We start from the raw sequence: 17,488 nt of genomic DNA, 5'->3' as shown, positions 1-17,488 counted from the left end.
AACACAGAGCAGCGTAATAACACAGAGCAGCGTAATAACACAGAGCAGCGTAATAACACAGAGCAGCACATTAACACAGAGCAGCGTAATAACACAGAGCAGCGTAATAACACAGAGCAGCACATTAACACAGAGCAGCACATTAACACAGAGCAGCACATTAACACAGAGCAGCACATTAACACAGAGCAGCACATTAACACAGAGCAGCACATTAACACAGAGCAGCGTAATAACACAGAGCAGCGTAATAACACAGAGCAGCACATTAACACAGAGCAGCATAAAAACCCAGAGCAGCGTAATAACACAGAGCAGCACATTAACACAGAGCAGCACATTAACACAGAGCAGCGTAATAACACAGAGCAGCACATTAACACAGAGCAGCACATTAACACAGAGCAGCACATTAACACAGAGCAGCACATTAACACAGAGCAGCACATTAACACAGAGCAGCGTAATAACACAGAGCAGCGTAATAACACAGAGCAGCACATTAACACAGAGCAGCGTAATAACACAGAGCAGCACATTAACACAGAGCAGCACATTAACACAGAGCAGCGTAATAACACAGAGCAGCACATTAACACAGAGCAGCACATTAACACAGAGCAGCGTAATAACACAGAGCAGCGTAATAACACAGAGCAGCACATTAACACAGAGCAGCACATTAACACAGAGCAGCGTAATAACACAGAGCAGCACATTAGATGTATAAAATGTCGATGCTACCAAATTAATATAATTTACAATGGGGAATTCTGTCATTTTGAAGCCAAAAACAGAAAAATGTTAGACGTTTAATTTTGTTAGTTGTTTATCATTTTTGGCTTGAGTCAAGTAAAATACCAAAAAACCTGAATCCACAGACACATTTACTGATCAGTTTCCATCTTTCTTCCCTCCTCGCTTCCTTAAGTGTACATGGAAAGATAAATCCACTGAAAACAGAGAAACACACGTTACTCACACACTTAAATGTGGTCTTGTCAGGTTTGTGCTGCTAATGCTGCTAACTGTGCTAGCTTTTTTATTGTATTTCCTGCATCAGATCATTCAAAATGTCAGTCAGGAGATTCACTGTCTGTATTTTTTCTCACTTCTGGCTCGCGAAGATTCATCCACTTTCCATCAGACAGATTCTTGAAGATCTCTGTCAATCAAAAGTGATGTCAGCGCTCCAACATGGCAGGCCTGGAGGCAGAAGGTTGTTTTGGCCTTCACTCACTGTGCATGCAGTCCAAACGCAGGATGAGGCTGATGAAGCTCTCCAGGGACATGTGACCAGCAGAGCCGCCGTAGCGCACAACCATCAGGCTGAGCATGTCGTCACTGAGCCTCTTTCCTGGGGGGACACGGACAGACCGGACACATGGAGCCACAGTCAAACTTCCAGGTGTGACCTTAGTTCCCTCATCAGAGACCAGGAGTGACTGAATAAGAGGTGGGGAGGGAGGAGGAGGGGAGGGGAGGGGGGGAGGAGGAGGGGAGGGGGAGGAGGAGGAGGAGGTGGAGGGAGGGGAGGAGGGGGGGGTGGAGGGGGGAGGAGGGGGAGGGAGGGGAGGTGGGGGAGGGAGGAGGAGAAGGAGGTGGAGGGAGGAGGCGGTGGGGGGAGGGAGGGGAGGTGGGGGGGAGGAGGAGGGGGAGGGAGGAGGGGGGCACACCCCAGGGGCAGAACATCTCCTGGGTTGTCTAAAGAAGAGCTAATAGCATCAGGAGCTAATAGCATCAGGAGCTAATAGCATCAGGAGCAACATCCTGACTGGCCCACCTGAAGCATTGAAGGCGTTCCTCAGCTCATTCAGTGACAAAGTTCCTGTTTGTGACACATCAGTCAGGTAGAAAATATCCTAGAAGGAGGAGAAGGAGAAAAAGAAATCCCTGTAAATATCCAGCTTTGTTTATTTAGTCACATTTTCACATTGCTTGATCCGGGCCAGAACAACGGCGTTGCTGGTTCATGGTGACTCTCAAGGTGGGAGGAGCCGAGCAGGCAGCCTGTCGACCACCTGAACCACCGGTCAGGACCCCTGCTGAGGTCCGTCTGAGACCTGCTGCAACTGATGAAGGCCTTCAACTGTAACCACAGCTCCACGGGCTCCTTCACCATCATCTTCATCACCTCCACCACCATCCTCATCATCACAACCAGCATCGCCATCATCACCTTCGTCACCTCCACCATCCTCATCATCACAACCAGCTTCACCATCATCACCTTCATCACCTCCACCATCCTCATCATCACAACCAGCATCGCCATCATCACCTTCGTCACCTCCACCATCCTCATCATCACAACCAGCTTCACCATCATCACCTTCATCACCTCCACCATCCTCATCATCACAACCAGCTTCACCATCATCACCTTCGTCACCTCCACCATCCTCATCATCACAACCAGCTTCACCATCATCACCTTCATCACCTCCACCATCCTCATCATCACAACCAGCATCGCCATCATCACCTTCGTCACCTCCACCATCCTCATCATCACAACCAGCTTCACCATCATCACCTTCATCACCTCCACCATCCTCATCATCACAACCAGCTTCACCATCATCACCTTCATCACCTCCACCATCCTCATCATCACAACCAGCTTCACCATCATCACCTTCATCACCTCCACCATCCTCATCATCACAACCAGCTTCACCATCATCACCTTCGTCACCTCCACCATCCTCATCATCACAACCAGCTTCACCATCATCACCTTCATCACCTCCACCATCCTCATCATCACAACCAGCTTCACCATCATCACCTTCGTCACCTCCACCATCCTCATCATCACAACCAGCTCCACCATCATCACCTTCGGCACCTCCACCATCCTCATCCTCAGCAGGTAGCACCACAGTGTGTCCAACTCACCCTGTACTTGATCACATTCTTCCACAAAGCAACAAATTCCTCGCTGTTCAGTTTGCCTGTGATTGAGTTCTGTTCTGCTCGTTAAGGTCAGATTTCACTTCACAGACGTAATTCCAAGAACAACGAATGTGTGAATGCCGTTTTTCCCGACGCTGAAGAAGCGACCCACTGTGGGAGGATACGTCCATCAGGGCGACCATGCTGCGACAGGCATCAATGCTGAAGCCGCCTGATTTCAGGTCTCCTAAAATCAAAGTGGAAATGAAAATGAATCCAAAAATACTTATAACGAACGCTAAACTTGGGCTAAGCTAACGCTACGTGTGTTCCCCGAACCTTTCAGGATCTGGTCGTTGAGAAGCCTCTGGAGCTGTTCAGCATTCACTTCTTCATACTGAGAAGCAACAAAAATATGACGTTCTGAATAATCAGCAATCACAGTTTGAATCACAACATCTGATGTTGCTGCTATGTTGGATTTTGCATCGGCGAAGCAATCGTTCAGAAAGTTTCTTTGAATTGTTATCACACTTTATATCAGCAACATTGGAAATGTCCAAAATACTACATCCCACCCACATCCTGCAGGGGGCGCGGGAGCAACATTTTTTAAAAAGATATTTTTAAAAACATTTGATTGCAACTTTCATTTAAAACAAAAACTCCGTTATACAGCACAGGCCAAAAGTTTGGACACGTGTTGTCTGGCGCGACAGCTTCATTTGTTAACGAGCGCCACTCGTTTCACTCGCTGATGCTTCTCGCCATCATATGAGTGTCGGCTGAGTCACAACCCGACTGCTGCTCCCAACCCCATTAACACGGTGAGGAACCCTGACAAGGCCCACCTGGGAAGGGGACCTCAAGCTCTTTGAGAGAACACCCAGGGGTTGCAGCACTAGCAAAAAACCAAGGGGGGGGGGGGCATATTTAGAGTTTCATACTTTTTTAAAGTTGTGCTCATTCAAAGTTTTGATGCCTTCAGTGAAAATCTGCAATCTCCAGTCATGAAAATGCAGAAACACATTGAATGAGAAGGTGGGTCCAAACTTTGGCCTGTTCTGTAGATGTGAAGAAAAGAACCACCTGATCGGAGTGCTGGCGGAAAAAACTTGTTTTTCTTTCATCATCCTCAGTGTTTGCTTTGATCTCAGTCATCTGAGTTCAGGGGAAACAGAAGCAAAACACAGCTTGACTCTCAGAGCGGCAGCAACACAGAAGCAAACAGGATGGAGAACAAGACAAAGGTTAAGATCCAAACTCACGTCTTCAGCTGCCTCCAGCTGCCCCAGGGTGGAGGTTTCACTGAGGCGAAAGAACGTGGACGTTACACACCTGAACAAGTTTTATAGTTCCAGAGTAAAGCAGCTCACTAGTCACACATTTGCTGAGGTGCTGACGAATAACAGCAGCAGCGTTACTGGGAATTCAAATATTCACTGGATTACTTGTAAAACTTGACACTTTGCTGCTGAGAGAAGGTGAAATAATTAAAATAATACAGATAAAATAATACAGCACCAGTTCATGGGCTAGCTGAGGAAGTTTTAATAGAGTAGTTCAATGCAAAACAGGATTATGTGAGGAAAGGAAGGGCAGAGGGCAGCGTACTATCCGTGCGCCTCTCCTTTGTAGACGATGGTTAGGAGGAAGGACGCCGTCTCATTGGGACCGAACGTGGACGGAACAATCAGGTACTCGGCTGGTTTCAGCCGAAAGACTTCCATCACCTCACGTGCATCTAGGAACCTTTTACTCTGGGCTACAGGTGTGCGGCTTTTGAAGAAGGCAGCTGGGAACTTTCCTCTGTGAGCCTCATCCTGCAATAACAAGGAGAGACGAGCTGAGCGACACGGCCCATTTAGAGAAACTGGCCATGAATCTGATTAAAATGCAAGTCTGACCTCTTCAGGGATCTGGAGGGGGCCGGAGTTACGCGTTCAGGTGCACAAAACAAATCAATTAGTCAATTAGGATGTTACATATTTACTTTCACCTGCCCTCAGAGTCAAATATAGCACATACTGTACACAGGAGCATCCGTCACCACGCAGAGCTTAAAAGGGCTTTGGATTATTTGAATGGATTTTTATTGATTCGGTCCAGATCTCAGGTTTGGTCCTGTGACATCCTGTTTTATTTTGAAAGGTAACGGCCCTCCTCCCCTCGAGCATTTCAAGTTTCATAGTCTTTGAGTTGGGTGATCTTTTAGACTTGTGGGTTTTGTCCTCTGTCAAAAGTGTTCTTTAAAGTCAGGATCCAAATGAAGCCAACTGACAGGTTAAATACAGCCCTAAATACGGAAATGAATCAATCAAGAAGAATTGCCTAGTTTTTAAGTCAGAGGTGCAAATAATTGTGAACCAGGGCCAGAGTCCTGTCTGCTGGTGAGACACCAGAGTCAGCGGCTGAAGGAGCCAGTGTGAACTCAGCGTTTTGGACTGAAGGGAGTCGGCCCGCAGCCATACGTCAGGCTTACCTCAAACACAGAGAAGCCAATGTGGAATTTTCTGCACTTTTGTCGTCTTCGCTTGTCGGGTTTTTGCGTGACAGACACAAAGATATTTTTATCATTTGCGTTTTCCGAAAAATCCCCATGAAGCTTGAGTCGGAACTGTGGATTAATCCAGAAAGTGTCTAACAGAAACACAGACAGAAATGAGGATTGAGTGCATCGGATCAGTTCAGGGAGCGGCTGATCTGAGGTGACAGCTCCAAAGAAAAGAAAAAGGCCTATTTTTCCATCAACACCGATTCACCTGTCCAACACTGTTGTTGATTTGAACATTTCAATGTCTCGTGTAAAGCCCAGTATGTGAGACAGATGGATTGTGGGTAACTGTCTCGCAGCTGCAGGACTTTTGTCAGTTCGTACTTGAAGAAGTCTTCTGTCATCGGACTGCTTTCACAGCCTGGACTCATTTAATGATGTGACTGAAGAGGAGAAAAGCCCGCTCTGAGCTCGGCCCTAACCCTAACCCTAACCCTAACCCTAACCCTAACCCTAACCCTAACCCTACCAGTACAGGTACATACAGCCTACTGCGCAGGACAGACGGATACAAGGCTACCTAACCTGCTAGGTTGCTTTGGGTCAAAGCCCCTTGGCTTTGGTCTTTGGAAAATCTACCTCAAAGCCCTCCCAGATTCCGGAACGTCACCAAAATGTTGTCATTTGTTCCCTGGCCCATTATCAACATTTCAGACTTAGTTGCAGTACCTTTATAATTCATGCATCCTCCAGCAGTGACTCCTGAAACCCATCTTCCCTCAAACATGGACGTCCTCCACTTACACGGTTGTTCTCCATCAAGGAAGGAGGGACACAGGCAGCATATGTCCAAATCAGTGAAAAATGAACAGAAGTCTTTGAAGGGCATCCTGTTAATTTTGAAGATTATGAACAAGCATATAAATATAGATAGTCCCGTGTATCCATTCATCTCTAAGCGGCTACGAAATACCTCAGATATGACTGTTTTGCTACTTAATGTAAAGTTGATGGAACCTAGTTTCAGTAGACTCCTCTGTCTTCTCCTTACCTACAAGGTACCCGGAGGTACTAATAGCATGGTGCCATCCTTCATCATCCCGCTCCGCTCTCAGTCTGCTGTTCTATTTGTGGTTCTGAGGCTTTCAAAGAAGAATGGGCAGCTGAGTCCCTCTCTACTTAGACTTAAACCTTCATCTTTGCGACGGCTTATAGTCACTCTTCTACTCTTCTCCTACACATAATTATTGTATTTGTATGGATGGTGTGTTAGGGTTAGGGTCTATTGCTTCTCTTGCAGTGTGAAGCATTTCATTAGAGTTGGGGGGTAACAGTTCCTCACCAGAACTCTCCATCCTCAGCCACAGAAAGGCACAGTTTCCGGTCTTCTGCGCTCACAGTCCTCCACAGTGGTGACCTGAAGGACCGTGAGAACGACAACATCAGTGATTCACTCACTGACGGGCAGGTCGCAACACATTCTGTTCGAAGACAAAGTTGCTCTGACAGTCTAATATGCAAATGAAGTCCTGTCCTTGGAGACGCCTTTAGGGCAAGACTGCAGTGTTTCGCACTGGAAAACCAGTCTGGCCAGTGTGTGTGTGTGTGTGTGTGTGTGTGTGTTTGAGATTTCAATCGATAGCCTGGAATAGGTTTGAAATGTATTGATCATTGGATCATGTTACCCATCACTCCAGTCTCCCTTCCACTCCCCTTTTCCCCAGGGGTTCCACAGACGCACCAACCTCACCACATTTCCTTGGTGGAGCATCTGGTCAGAAAGGAGAAATAAAGCAGAGTCTCATGATTGATCTAGACAGACAACTTGTGTGATTCTTCACCTCTTTCACGCCTGTTATGGTGTACGCATGGCCTTCCACTAATCCATTCGAAAGTACCGTGTTGGCTGGTGTCTCCTACAAACAACATGAAAATTGCTGTTACAGTTTTTCCATAAGGGCATTTTAGGTTGTCAGTCAGGGTTAGGGTTGGGATTTGGGTTTAGGGGTTTTGGGTTAAACTTATTAGCGCTGGCCTACTGATCCATGGGGTGTAGGCAGGCCCAGACCAGCCAGTTACACCAAGAGGTCTTTATAAGTATCAATGAACCCATCAACACTTGATCTTAGCTTTCACCGTTGATAATCTAAGATCTTTATCTATTCTGTCTTGGATCATAATAAAGGTGAACGCTAACAGTCAGGGTTAGGGATAGGGTCAGGGTTTTGGGTAGAGTCAGGGTTAATATCAGGGTCTGGGTCAGGGGGTGGAGCAGCTGTATTTAACACTTGTCCAAAACCACTTTTTTTCTATGCATTAACACAAAAGAGTGACATGTATTTCAACAGCACTTCCTCTATAAACCTCCTCTGTTTACTAGTTTACTTTAATACACACTCACCCCCTGCAGTGTGCCTGAGGACATTAATGACTTTGACTGTCCAGCTCTGATTATCAGCTCCCACAGGTTCTGCGGAGGGTCTGAAAGCTGGACAGTTACATGAACACCACCAGTGAAGTCCATCAGAGCCTCGGCAGGAGAGCCCGCATTCATGTCAGCATAGGACCCACACACCCTGAAAGGCAAGCATCATCCATTGGTCCAGAGCTTCCACAGACCTCCTATCACATCGAAGGACTCTTTCCATACTTGGCGTAGGCTTTCTCCAGCAGAGCGGGCCAGAACTCGTTTGGATCTTTGGAATGGACAAAGATTAATCTCCCATTGATGGTGGGTAGTTTGTCATCAATGACCACATCAACCCAGCCTCCAAATCTCCAGAACTAAAGTGACAAAAAATAAACATCACTTGGTAAAACAGTCCCCACAACACTGTAAAAATCTGTGGGTGTAGCTGTGTGAGATGTCTTCGGTCACTAAGTCTGAGTAAAGGGATTTTATTTCACTGTTGTGGACAATTGAAGACATTCAACTGATTGAAGTGATAAGCAAAAACTATGTAGCTGCAGCCATTCCGGCCCAATCTGAGCCTCCATAAACACGGAGCAGTACTGACACTCACCTGGAGCGTCCCCTGATCTATTCTAGTCTCACGTGTTCATGTGGCCACTCAGCAGAATCAAGTTCATTTGGTCGGATCATTTTGTTCGTAAATCACAGAAAAATGTGACTTGCAGAATAATTGGATCATGAAAAGCAAAAAGTAATAGTACCCTAAATTGTTATTTTTTTAGTTTCGAATTACCCTGAAGTGGAAAAGACCACAGTAACTCTCCTGGAAGGTTTGCTCCACGGGCACAACTTGCTTGAGGATGTCAGATTGAAAGGTCAGAGATCCGAGAGACGCCAAGAACCAGCAGTCCCCTGAGAGCCAAACACGATCATTACATTCTTAGATATTCAGGTTTTAAGCATGAGTGAGTTTTATGAATGAACAAACTGGTCTTACCAAGTATTCCTTGGCCAAAATCAAACCTGGAAATCCCATCAATTATCAAGCATGGATTAGCAACGTTAGGAATTTTCTGCAGCAGAATAAGTAAACATTGAAGAAATTTTAGTTTTTCATGATGTAAATAGCTGGTTTATAGGTTCTCACAGTTAGGAGACAATAACATGCCCCACATCATTCAAACAGGCCCAGAAAGGATTTGTTTTCCATCTTAATCCAAAATTCCTCCCGCTCTCGGTCTGTTTAGCCATCATGTGTTGGACCACATGTTTATCTCTTAAAAATAGAGGCCGTAAAACAAACACATGGCATTATGGGTATTATAAATATCTCTCATCTCATCCTCTTGACCAATTTATCCCTTTCAGGGTCTTTGGGAGGGAGCACATATGGGTGAAGGCAGGTCCCCCCTGGATGGGCTGTCCTTTGTCCTCCTTTGTCCTCTGCTCATAATCTAAGCGTAGCCAAGGGCTGGAGGGAACCACAGGATTTCATTGCTGCTTTTTTTCAGATGATGTTGTTCCTGTTGGCTTCATCAAACCAGGATCCATCATCATGGTAGCATTAAGCTACCAGGCCCCCTGCTATGGAACCAGCTCCCTGTCCAGCCCCCCGCTATGGAACCAGCTCCCTGTCCAGGCCCCCCTGCTGTGGAACCAGCTCCCTGTCCAGGCCCCCTGCTATGGAACCAGCTCCCTGTCCAGGCACCCCGCTATGGAACCAGCTCCCTGTCCAGGCCCCCCTGCTGTGGAACCAGCTCCCTGTCCAGGCCCCCTGCTATGGAACCAGCTCCCTGTCCAGGCCCCCCCTGCTATGGAACCAGCTCCCTGTCAGGCCCCCCTGCTGTGGAACCAGCTCCCTGTCCAGGCCCCCCTGCTGTGGAACCAGCTCCCTGTCCAGGCCCCCCTGCTATGGAACCAGCTCCCTGTCCAGACCCCCCTGCTGTGGAACCAGCTCCCTGTCCAGGCCCCCCTGCTATGGAACCAGCTCCCGGTCCAGGTACGGGAGGCTGACTCCATCGCTACTTTAAGATCAGACTTAAAACCTCTCTTTGATGAAGCTTATTGTTACTAATTCAGTAGTTCCAGTTACTATCATAGACAGACAAATTATCATACTTATCATACTAATCATTAGGTTATATAATAATTATATATAATATTATAGAAATAATTATCTAATCATTATGTCACATCTCAGGGTTGTGCTGTTAGAGGCCGAGGCTGCCGGGGTCCAGAACCATGATCACCTGACAGGCCTCTGGTACCCCACTGGGTCATGGTCTCCTCTCCCCTCCTCTCCTCTCCTCTCCTCTCCTCTCCTCTCCTCTCCTCTCCTTCCCCCCCCTCCCATCAGCAGGAGGGTCCCCCTACATGAGACTGGTCCTGCTCAAGGTTTCTTCCTGTTAAAGGGGAGTTTTTTCCTGCCACTGTAGCTTGTTGGGGGTCAGGCCCTGGGATTCTGGCAAGCGCCTTGAAACAATTTTGATTGTAAAAGATGCTGTATAAATAAAGATTGATTGATTGATTGATTGATTGATTGATGATTGATTGATTGATTGATTGATTGATTGATTGATTGATTGATTGATTGATTGATTGATTGATTGATTGATCGTGTAGTCAGGTGGTTTGCAGCTGAGGGCGAAGCAATTTGAATGAGAATTGGAATCTTGACTGGAAAAGGGGGGGTTTGTCCTCTTCAGGTTGGTCCTGCCTCTATGGAGGAGTTCAGGTGTCTGGAGGTCCTGCTCACGAGTGAGGGAATGGTGCATTTATGCTGCTGGTGTTCCGTCAGGGTGAAGACAGCGCTTTACTAACCCGAACCCTATTCTCACCTGTGGTCATGACCTTTGGGTAGTGACTGAAGGACAAAATACGCAGATACAAGTGGCCAAAATGAGTTTCCGCTGCAGGATGTCTGGGCTCTCCCTTAGAGATAAGGTGAGAAGCTCCGTCACTCAGGAGGAGCTCGGAGTAGAGCCGCTGCTCCTTCGTTCCTGCGGTGGCTCAGGGATCTGTTTCAGATGCCTCCTGGATGCCTCCCTAGGAAGGTGTTCCCGACATGTCCCACAGGGCCCCAAGAGAGACCCAGGACAGAGCAAAGTCTGGGCATCCCTGCCTCGGCTGCTGACCCCGCGATCTGGTCCCCGATAGAACTAAAGAAATGAGACAATCATCCCGCGGCCCCAAGAGGGACAAAGCGGTTTAAGAAGACGAGATGTTCTAAAATGCTGGACAGACTCTAAACCAGGGTTAGGGCAATCACAGCTAACAGTGGATGCTGCTAAACTTACTGCAGGTCTCAGCCACACCACACGGTCCAGGTCAGAAGGGCTGAGTATACCGGCTCCGATGGAATTCCTGTCAGGGGGGAACCTTTCATCGATATACCTCAAGCCTCGAATGTTGCAGTACTGTTTCAGCTGCTCGTAGTCTTGTTGGAGGAACTTCTCTGGGTTCTTGCTGCCACCATGTCCATTTTGTTTACTACGAGCCTCCAAAATGTTCAAGCACACACCCGGAGGAGGCATTGTTGCCACGTTTGGACTCTGTTAGGAACAAAAAAGGCAACCTTCATACAGTATGGCTGCATAACAAGCTAACATTGCTAATCTGCTAGTCCTGGTATGTTAAATCACACGTGGTCTGTGTTCAGAACAGGAAGAACCAGTTTAAGAGCCATTTTAAATGTTAAAGAGGAGAATTCTGTCTCTTTCTGTACTTCAACTCTGTACTTTTAACATTCCTATGCAGAAGCTGCAAAGTCATTGTTTGTCTTTTATTCCTTATTTATTGCTGGTTAACATGAGCGCTCCTTCAAAATAATGGTCAAAATTGTGTGACAAGACTAAGAAAAAGTGCACCGTTCCTGGACTTCTTTAGCGCTGCAGGATTGACGTCTGCTGACTTCAGAGCAGCTTCAGGCAACATGACGTAAGATTCCAGCTGCAGCAACATGTTGCATTTGCATGTTAACATTTAGCTGCTCATTTTCCTAAGAGCTCAGTTCTGCATGGACTTGTTGTGGAGCATTATTGGGTGTGATTTGGTGCTCCCAGCATGGAGCGCTGTCACATGAAAAGCTGATTCATTCAGAGCTTTAAATTACAGCCTGGAACACCATTTAACATCGATCCATAGGTGATCTAACCACTCGTACCACTCGTGGAAACTATCAGTCTGTAACAGTCACGAGGACGCGTGTGCATATGTGATGGAGTCATCAAGACCTCGACATTTGAGGACGGGAACATCGATGCTTAAACGTATGAGAAGTGTCGGCAAATGTTGCAGTCAAGCAAAGTGAAACTGGACACTGAAGAAACATGGAAGTACAAATACTGACACAGGAAAAGATGAAAGCATTTGGATATGGGCTTGTTGACAGGATCTACTCACCAAAAATGGCATATTTGAGAGGCCAAAAGATATAATTCAATAACAGCTCTGGCTCATTTTAGATCCCTCAGTGGGTTAGTCACCTCTACCACCTGAGTGACTGCCTTTGGTCTATTTAGTGCACGTGTGCCCGAAAACTAAACCAGTAAATTCCATAGAGGTTATGGAAATCTTACCTGAGCTGCTCCAAAGTGAAGATTGAGCAAGTGAGAATAGAGAGGCTGCATCTTAAAGAGCCTATAAATGCCTATAAATGGAGGGGGAGGAGAAGCTGCCTGTACTGCCCCCACCCACAGGCTGACTGTGACAGGAGGGCAGACAGGCAGGCAGGAGGGCAGACAGGCAGGCAGGAGGGAAGACAGGCAGGAGGGCAGACAGGCAGGCAGGAGGGCAGACAGGCAGGCAGGAGGGAAGACAGGCAGGAGGGCAGACAGGCAGGCAGGAGGGCAGACAGGCAGGAGGGCAGACAGACAGGCAGGAGGGCAGACAGGCAGGCAGGAGGGCAGACAGGCAGGCAGGAGGGCAGACAGGCAGGCAGGAGGGCAGACAGGCAGGCAGGAGGGCAGACAGGCAGGAGGGCAGACAGACAGGCAGGAGGGCAGACAGGCAGGCAGGAGGGCAGACAGGCAGGAGGGCAGACAGGCAGGCAGGAGGGCAGACAGACAGGCAGGAGGGCAGACAGGCAGGCAGGAGGGCAGACAGGCAGGCAGGAGGGCAGACAGGCAGGCAGGAGGGCAGACAGACAGGGTGTGTTTTCATAAACAAGCAGAGTTCCAGTGTTCAGGCTGGAGTCTGCTGTCAGGACAGAGTTCTGGTTCTGGTCAATGATTGATCCAAACATCTCCCTCATGGTGCAGTAGAAGCAGCCTTCAAGCCTGTGCTGACGCGCTCGTGTGAAGCTTAAACTCACCGACAAAAGTGAGGCATAAATGAAATGGAATCTTCAATAGAATCAGAACTCCTTTTTTATCCACTAAAAGGTTCCAAAGAAGTTATTGCACGGATCCAAGTGGCCCTGTGAGCAGGTGTTCCGGCTTTTTCTCTTTTGCTGCTGTTGCCTGCAGCAGTCTAGAGAGCCGATGGCTGTGTGTGTGTGTGTGTGTGTGTGTGCGTGTGTGTGTGTGTGTGTGTGTGTGTGTGCGTGTGTGTGTGTGTGTGTGTGCGTGTGCGTGCGTGTGCGTGTGTGTGTGTGTGTGTAAAACCAGTGAGTCCAGACTAGGTGAATTGTGATGTGGGAGGACTGTAGCCAATGAGGAAGTGAGCAAACAGGAAGCAGCGTGATTCCAAAGAAGGCCTCTGGAGCTGCTCCAGGATGTTCTCCGTCTTATTCCATGTTGTGTGTTAGGGTTTGCAGTTGTTGCTACACTTCTTCTGCATTTTTGTGAGGTCACATGTGACCACACAAGGTTTCTGGCTTGGAGGACAAGAATCGGGATGTGAATCTGAACCCGCTCTGAGATCATCAGAGGGCATCACTGACATCTTATCTCCATGTTTGAGGTCTCTAACAGATCAAACATCTGCGTACGTGTGAACCCCTTCGGACATTTTGAAAACTTTGCTATTTGCTTGGTTTCTTTTCAAACTGCCAGATGTTATTTAATCTAAAGTCCCACTGGTTCCACAAAGACCCTGTTCCATGGGTGGGACAGCAGGGTGCTAATCATCTCTTAATGTTTTATTATTATATTAACTACAATAATTGGTGTGATTCATCTTGGATCTGTGTCTGCTGGAATCACATCCAAGAACTAACTTTAATTAATATCTAATCCATTTTTGGGTCGTTAACATCATTATAAAATCATTTCTCCACCCTGATAACTCACCAGTGGAAGAGGATGTGAGGCTGTAGACCAGCAGGGTTAGGGTTAGGGTTAGGGTTAGGGTTAGGGTTAGGGTTAGGGTTAAACTGGTGAGTTAGGGTTAGGGTTAACCTGGTGAGTTAGGGTTAGGGTTAACCTGGGGAGTTAGGGTTAACCCGGTGGGTTAGGGTTAGGGTTAACCTGGTGAGTTAGGGTTAGGGTTAACCTGGGGAGTTAGGGTTAGGGTTAACCCAGTGATTTAGGGTTAACCCGGTGGGTTAGGGTTAGGGTTAAACTGGTGAGTTAGGGTTAGGGTTAACCTTGGTGATTAGGGTTAGGGTTAACCTGGGGAGTGTAGGGTTAGGGTTAACCCGGTGAGTTAGGGTTAACCCGGTGGGTTAGGGTTAGGGTTAACCTGGTGAGTTAGGGTTAGGGTTAACCTGGGGAGTTAGGGTTAGGGTTAACCCAGTGAGTTAGGGTTAACCCGGTGGTTAGGGTTAGGGGTTAACTGGTGAGTTAGGGTAGGGTTAACCTGGTGAATTAGGGTTAGGGTTAACCTGGTGAGTTAGGGTTAGGGTTAACCTGGTGAGTTAGGGTTAACCCGGTGGGTTAGGGTTAGGGTTAACCTGGTGAGTTAGGGTTAGGGTTAACCTGGGGAGTTAGGGTTAGGGTTAACCCAGTGAGTTAGGGTTAGGGTTAGGGTTAACCTGGTGAGTTAGGGTTAGGGTTAACCTGGGGAGTTAGGGTTAGGGTTAACCCAGTGAGTTAGGGTTAACCCGGTGGTTAGGGTTAGGGTTAACCCGGTGAGTTAGGGGTAAACCCGTGAAGGGTTAGGTACCTGGTGCGTTGGGGTTAGGGTATAGGGTTAACCCTGGTGCGTTGGGTAGGTTAAACCCCAGTGAGTTAGGGTTAACCCGGTGAGTTGGGGTTAGGGTTAACCGGTGAGTTAGGTTAACCCCGGTGAGTTAGGGTTAGGGCTAACCCGGTGTGAGTTGGGGTTAGGGTAACCCGGTGAGTTAGGGTTAACCCGGTGAGTTGGGGTTAGGGTAACCCGGTGAGTTAGGGTTAACCTGGTGAGTTGGGGGTTAGGGTTAGGGTTAAACCCGGTGAGTTAGGGTTAGGGTTACACCTGGGTGAGTTGGGGTTAGGGTTAGGGTTAACCCCGGTGAGTTGGGGTTAGGGTTAACCCGGTGAGTTGGGGTCAGATGAACTGAAGAGTGGTGATGTCCTCATAAATGTCCCTAACCCTTCTAGATGCTCTAAAATGCTGTTTTTATGTTTTCCAGACTCTCGTCGTAATGGGGCGTATTCCTGAAGCCTCCTGCGATAGCCTCCTTTTCACTGAATTTTTAAAATATTAAATAAATAATGTTAGAAACAAAAGTGACATTTTAATATAAGTATTTTGAAGAGCAAAGCTGTAAAATATTCAATAAAAAAGACGGTTCATCATCTTTTAAGCAGCATTTATTCCAAAACAAGGGAACAGGGTCCATCAGCAGCAGCAGGCTCACACACACACACACACACAGGCACACACACACACACACACACACATACACACAGGCACACACACACGCAGGCACACACACACGCACACACACACACACACGCAGGCACACACACAGTCACACAGGCACACACACACACATGAGTATGCAGCGGCCAACGTGCACTGGAACACACAGGTCAAAGGTCTCCTGATCAGTAGGAGAGTTGCTTTCACATGAGCGAACAGCCGTTCCAGGTGACCCCCCCAAAGAGCTGTGGAGGGGCCGCAGGTACCGGAGGGGAGGGGAGGACACAGGTGAGGCACGCACGGTCACAGGTGCTGCCCAGCACTTCCAACAAATACACAAAGTTTTACAAAACTAGAAATATTTTAGCATTTGAGCCACGTGAAACGTCATCTTTGGAATCATCAGCTCGGAGCCCCTCAACGTTATTTTCACACACAATGAAACAGAGGATTTATGACTCTGGCCCAGTGAATGATGTGTTTACACTTAATTATCTCGTCTAATATCCCTCACAACCCACCAGATATTGAGCTAGTACCTTAAAAGTACTGATTTATTGGTAGTTAAAGTCACTAAGTTGTGGATGTAGAACAAACTTCAATGATGAGAATCAAACATTTGTTTTACCCAATTTCTTAAAATAATTATCTCCAAAATGTTCAAGCACACACCCGGAGGAGGCATTGTTGCCACGCTTGGACTCTGTTAGGAACAAAAAAGGCAACCTTCATACAGTATGGCTGCATAACAAGCTAACATTGCTAATCTGCTAGTCCTGGTATGTTAAATCACACGTGGTCTGTGTTCAGACAGGAAGAACCAGTTTAAGAGCCATTTTAAATGTTAAAGAGGAGAATTCTGTCTCTTTCTGTACTTCAACTCTGTACTTTTAACATTCCTATGCAGAAGCTGCAAAGTCATTGTTTGTCTTTTATTCCTTATTTATTGCTGGTTAACATGAGCGCTCCTTCAAAATAATGGTCAAAATTGTGTGACAAGACTAAGAAAAAGTGCACCGTTCCTGGACTTCTTTAGCGCTGCAGGATTGACGTCTGCTGACTTCAGAGCAGCTTCAGGAAATGACGTAAGATTCCAGCTGCAGCAACATGTTGCATTTGCATGTTAACATTTAGCTGCTCATTTTCCTAAGAGCTCAGTTCTGCATGGACTTGTTGTGGAGCATTATTGGGTGTGATTTGGTGCTCCCAGCATGGAGCGCTGTCACATGAAAAGCTGATTCATTCAGAGCTTTAAATTACAGCCTGGAACACCATTTAACATCGATCCATAGGTGATCTAACCACTCGTACCACTCGTGGAAACTATCAGTCTGTAACAGTCACGAGGACGCGTGTGCATATGTGATGGAGTCATCAAGACCTCGACATTTGAGGACGGGAACATCGATGCTTAAACGTATGAGAAGTGTCGGCAAATGTTGCAGTCAAGCAAAGTGAAACTGGACACTGAAGAAACATGGAAGTACAAACACTGACACAGGAAAAGATGAAAGCATTTGGATATGGGCTTGTTGACAGGATCTACTCACCAAGTGGCCCTGGGAGCAGGTGTTCCGGCTTCTTTTCTCTCTTCTGCTGCTGCAGGCCAACAGCAGCAAAGAGAGAGCCGATATTCTGGCTGTGTGTGGTGTGTGTGTGTGTGTGTGTGTGGGGGGGGTTAATGTACTAATTACTTCTTTAATTACTGTCCCTCTGACAGTCATTCTCCTCTCAGCAGGACTCGATCTACCTCCATCCTCCAACACCAATAGGATCCTGCAGCCTTTCCTTTCCTCCGTCACTAGGTGGCGCTCTAACTGTCCTAGAGTCTACAAACAGCGCTGACTGGACCACGGCTGTTCCCTACAATATTCCAGAATAATAATAATAATAATAATAATATTCCAGAAATCCCTTTAACAATATCGCCCTGATCACATCCTGCTGGGCTGAAGGTG

At 47.2% G+C, this 17,488-nt stretch overlaps 2 protein-coding genes across 4 annotated transcripts in view; one reads left to right on the top strand and one right to left on the bottom strand.

Moving 5' to 3' along the window:
- LOC101079637 (transmembrane protein KIAA1109 homolog) overlaps positions 1 to 17,488 on the top strand; it is a 235,245-nt gene that overhangs the window by 114,027 nt on the left and 103,730 nt on the right.
- On the bottom strand, positions 887 to 17,100 carry LOC101072522 (calpain-1 catalytic subunit-like). 3 transcript variants are annotated; one of them, XM_029827562.1, is made up of 22 exons: positions 17,081 to 17,100; positions 11,102 to 11,356; positions 8,803 to 8,878; positions 8,599 to 8,717; positions 8,043 to 8,176; positions 7,794 to 7,968; positions 7,234 to 7,308; positions 7,078 to 7,163; positions 6,735 to 6,809; positions 6,122 to 6,282; positions 5,381 to 5,538; positions 4,806 to 4,817; positions 4,513 to 4,721; positions 4,167 to 4,206; positions 3,988 to 4,059; positions 3,238 to 3,295; positions 3,084 to 3,145; positions 2,902 to 2,970; positions 1,784 to 1,862; positions 1,241 to 1,357; positions 1,113 to 1,165; positions 887 to 953 (listed from the first exon to the last, which is right to left on the bottom strand). In XM_029827562.1, exons 2-22 carry the CDS (start codon positions 11,336 to 11,338, stop codon positions 927 to 929), a joined length of 2,094 nt encoding a protein of 697 aa, XP_029683422.1. In that variant the 5' UTR covers positions 11,339 to 11,356; positions 17,081 to 17,100; the 3' UTR covers positions 887 to 926. The 3 variants fall into 3 exon arrangements, with proteins under 3 accessions (XP_029683422.1, XP_029683421.1, XP_029683420.1); XM_029827561.1 differs by lacking the exon at positions 17,081 to 17,100 and adding an exon at positions 13,117 to 13,238; XM_029827560.1 differs by lacking the exon at positions 17,081 to 17,100 and adding an exon at positions 12,383 to 12,493.

This window comes from Takifugu rubripes, chromosome 2 (assembly GCF_901000725.2).
Source record: "Takifugu rubripes chromosome 2, fTakRub1.2, whole genome shotgun sequence".
Lineage (NCBI taxonomy): Eukaryota > Metazoa > Chordata > Actinopteri > Tetraodontiformes > Tetraodontidae > Takifugu > Takifugu rubripes.
Note: the sequence above shows the minus strand (reverse complement) of the source record. Positions and strands in the feature narration are given on the sequence as shown.

What these genes read in the sequence shown, in the direction of transcription:
- LOC101072522 (XM_029827560.1), bottom strand. Translation starts at nt 12,433, where the DNA reads ATGCAGCCTCTCTATTCTCACTTGCTCAATCTTCACTTTGGAGCAGCT. An exon ending in GTGGTCTTTTCCACTTCAGG is followed by an intron (nt 8,177 to 8,598) that starts GTAATTCGAAAC and finishes TTGTCACTTTAG; the next exon opens with TTCTGGAGATTTGGAGGCTG. An exon ending in GCTGAGGATGGAGAGTTCTG is followed by an intron (nt 6,283 to 6,734) that starts GTGAGGAACTGT and finishes CAAAATTAACAG; the next exon opens with GATGCCCTTCAAAGACTTCT.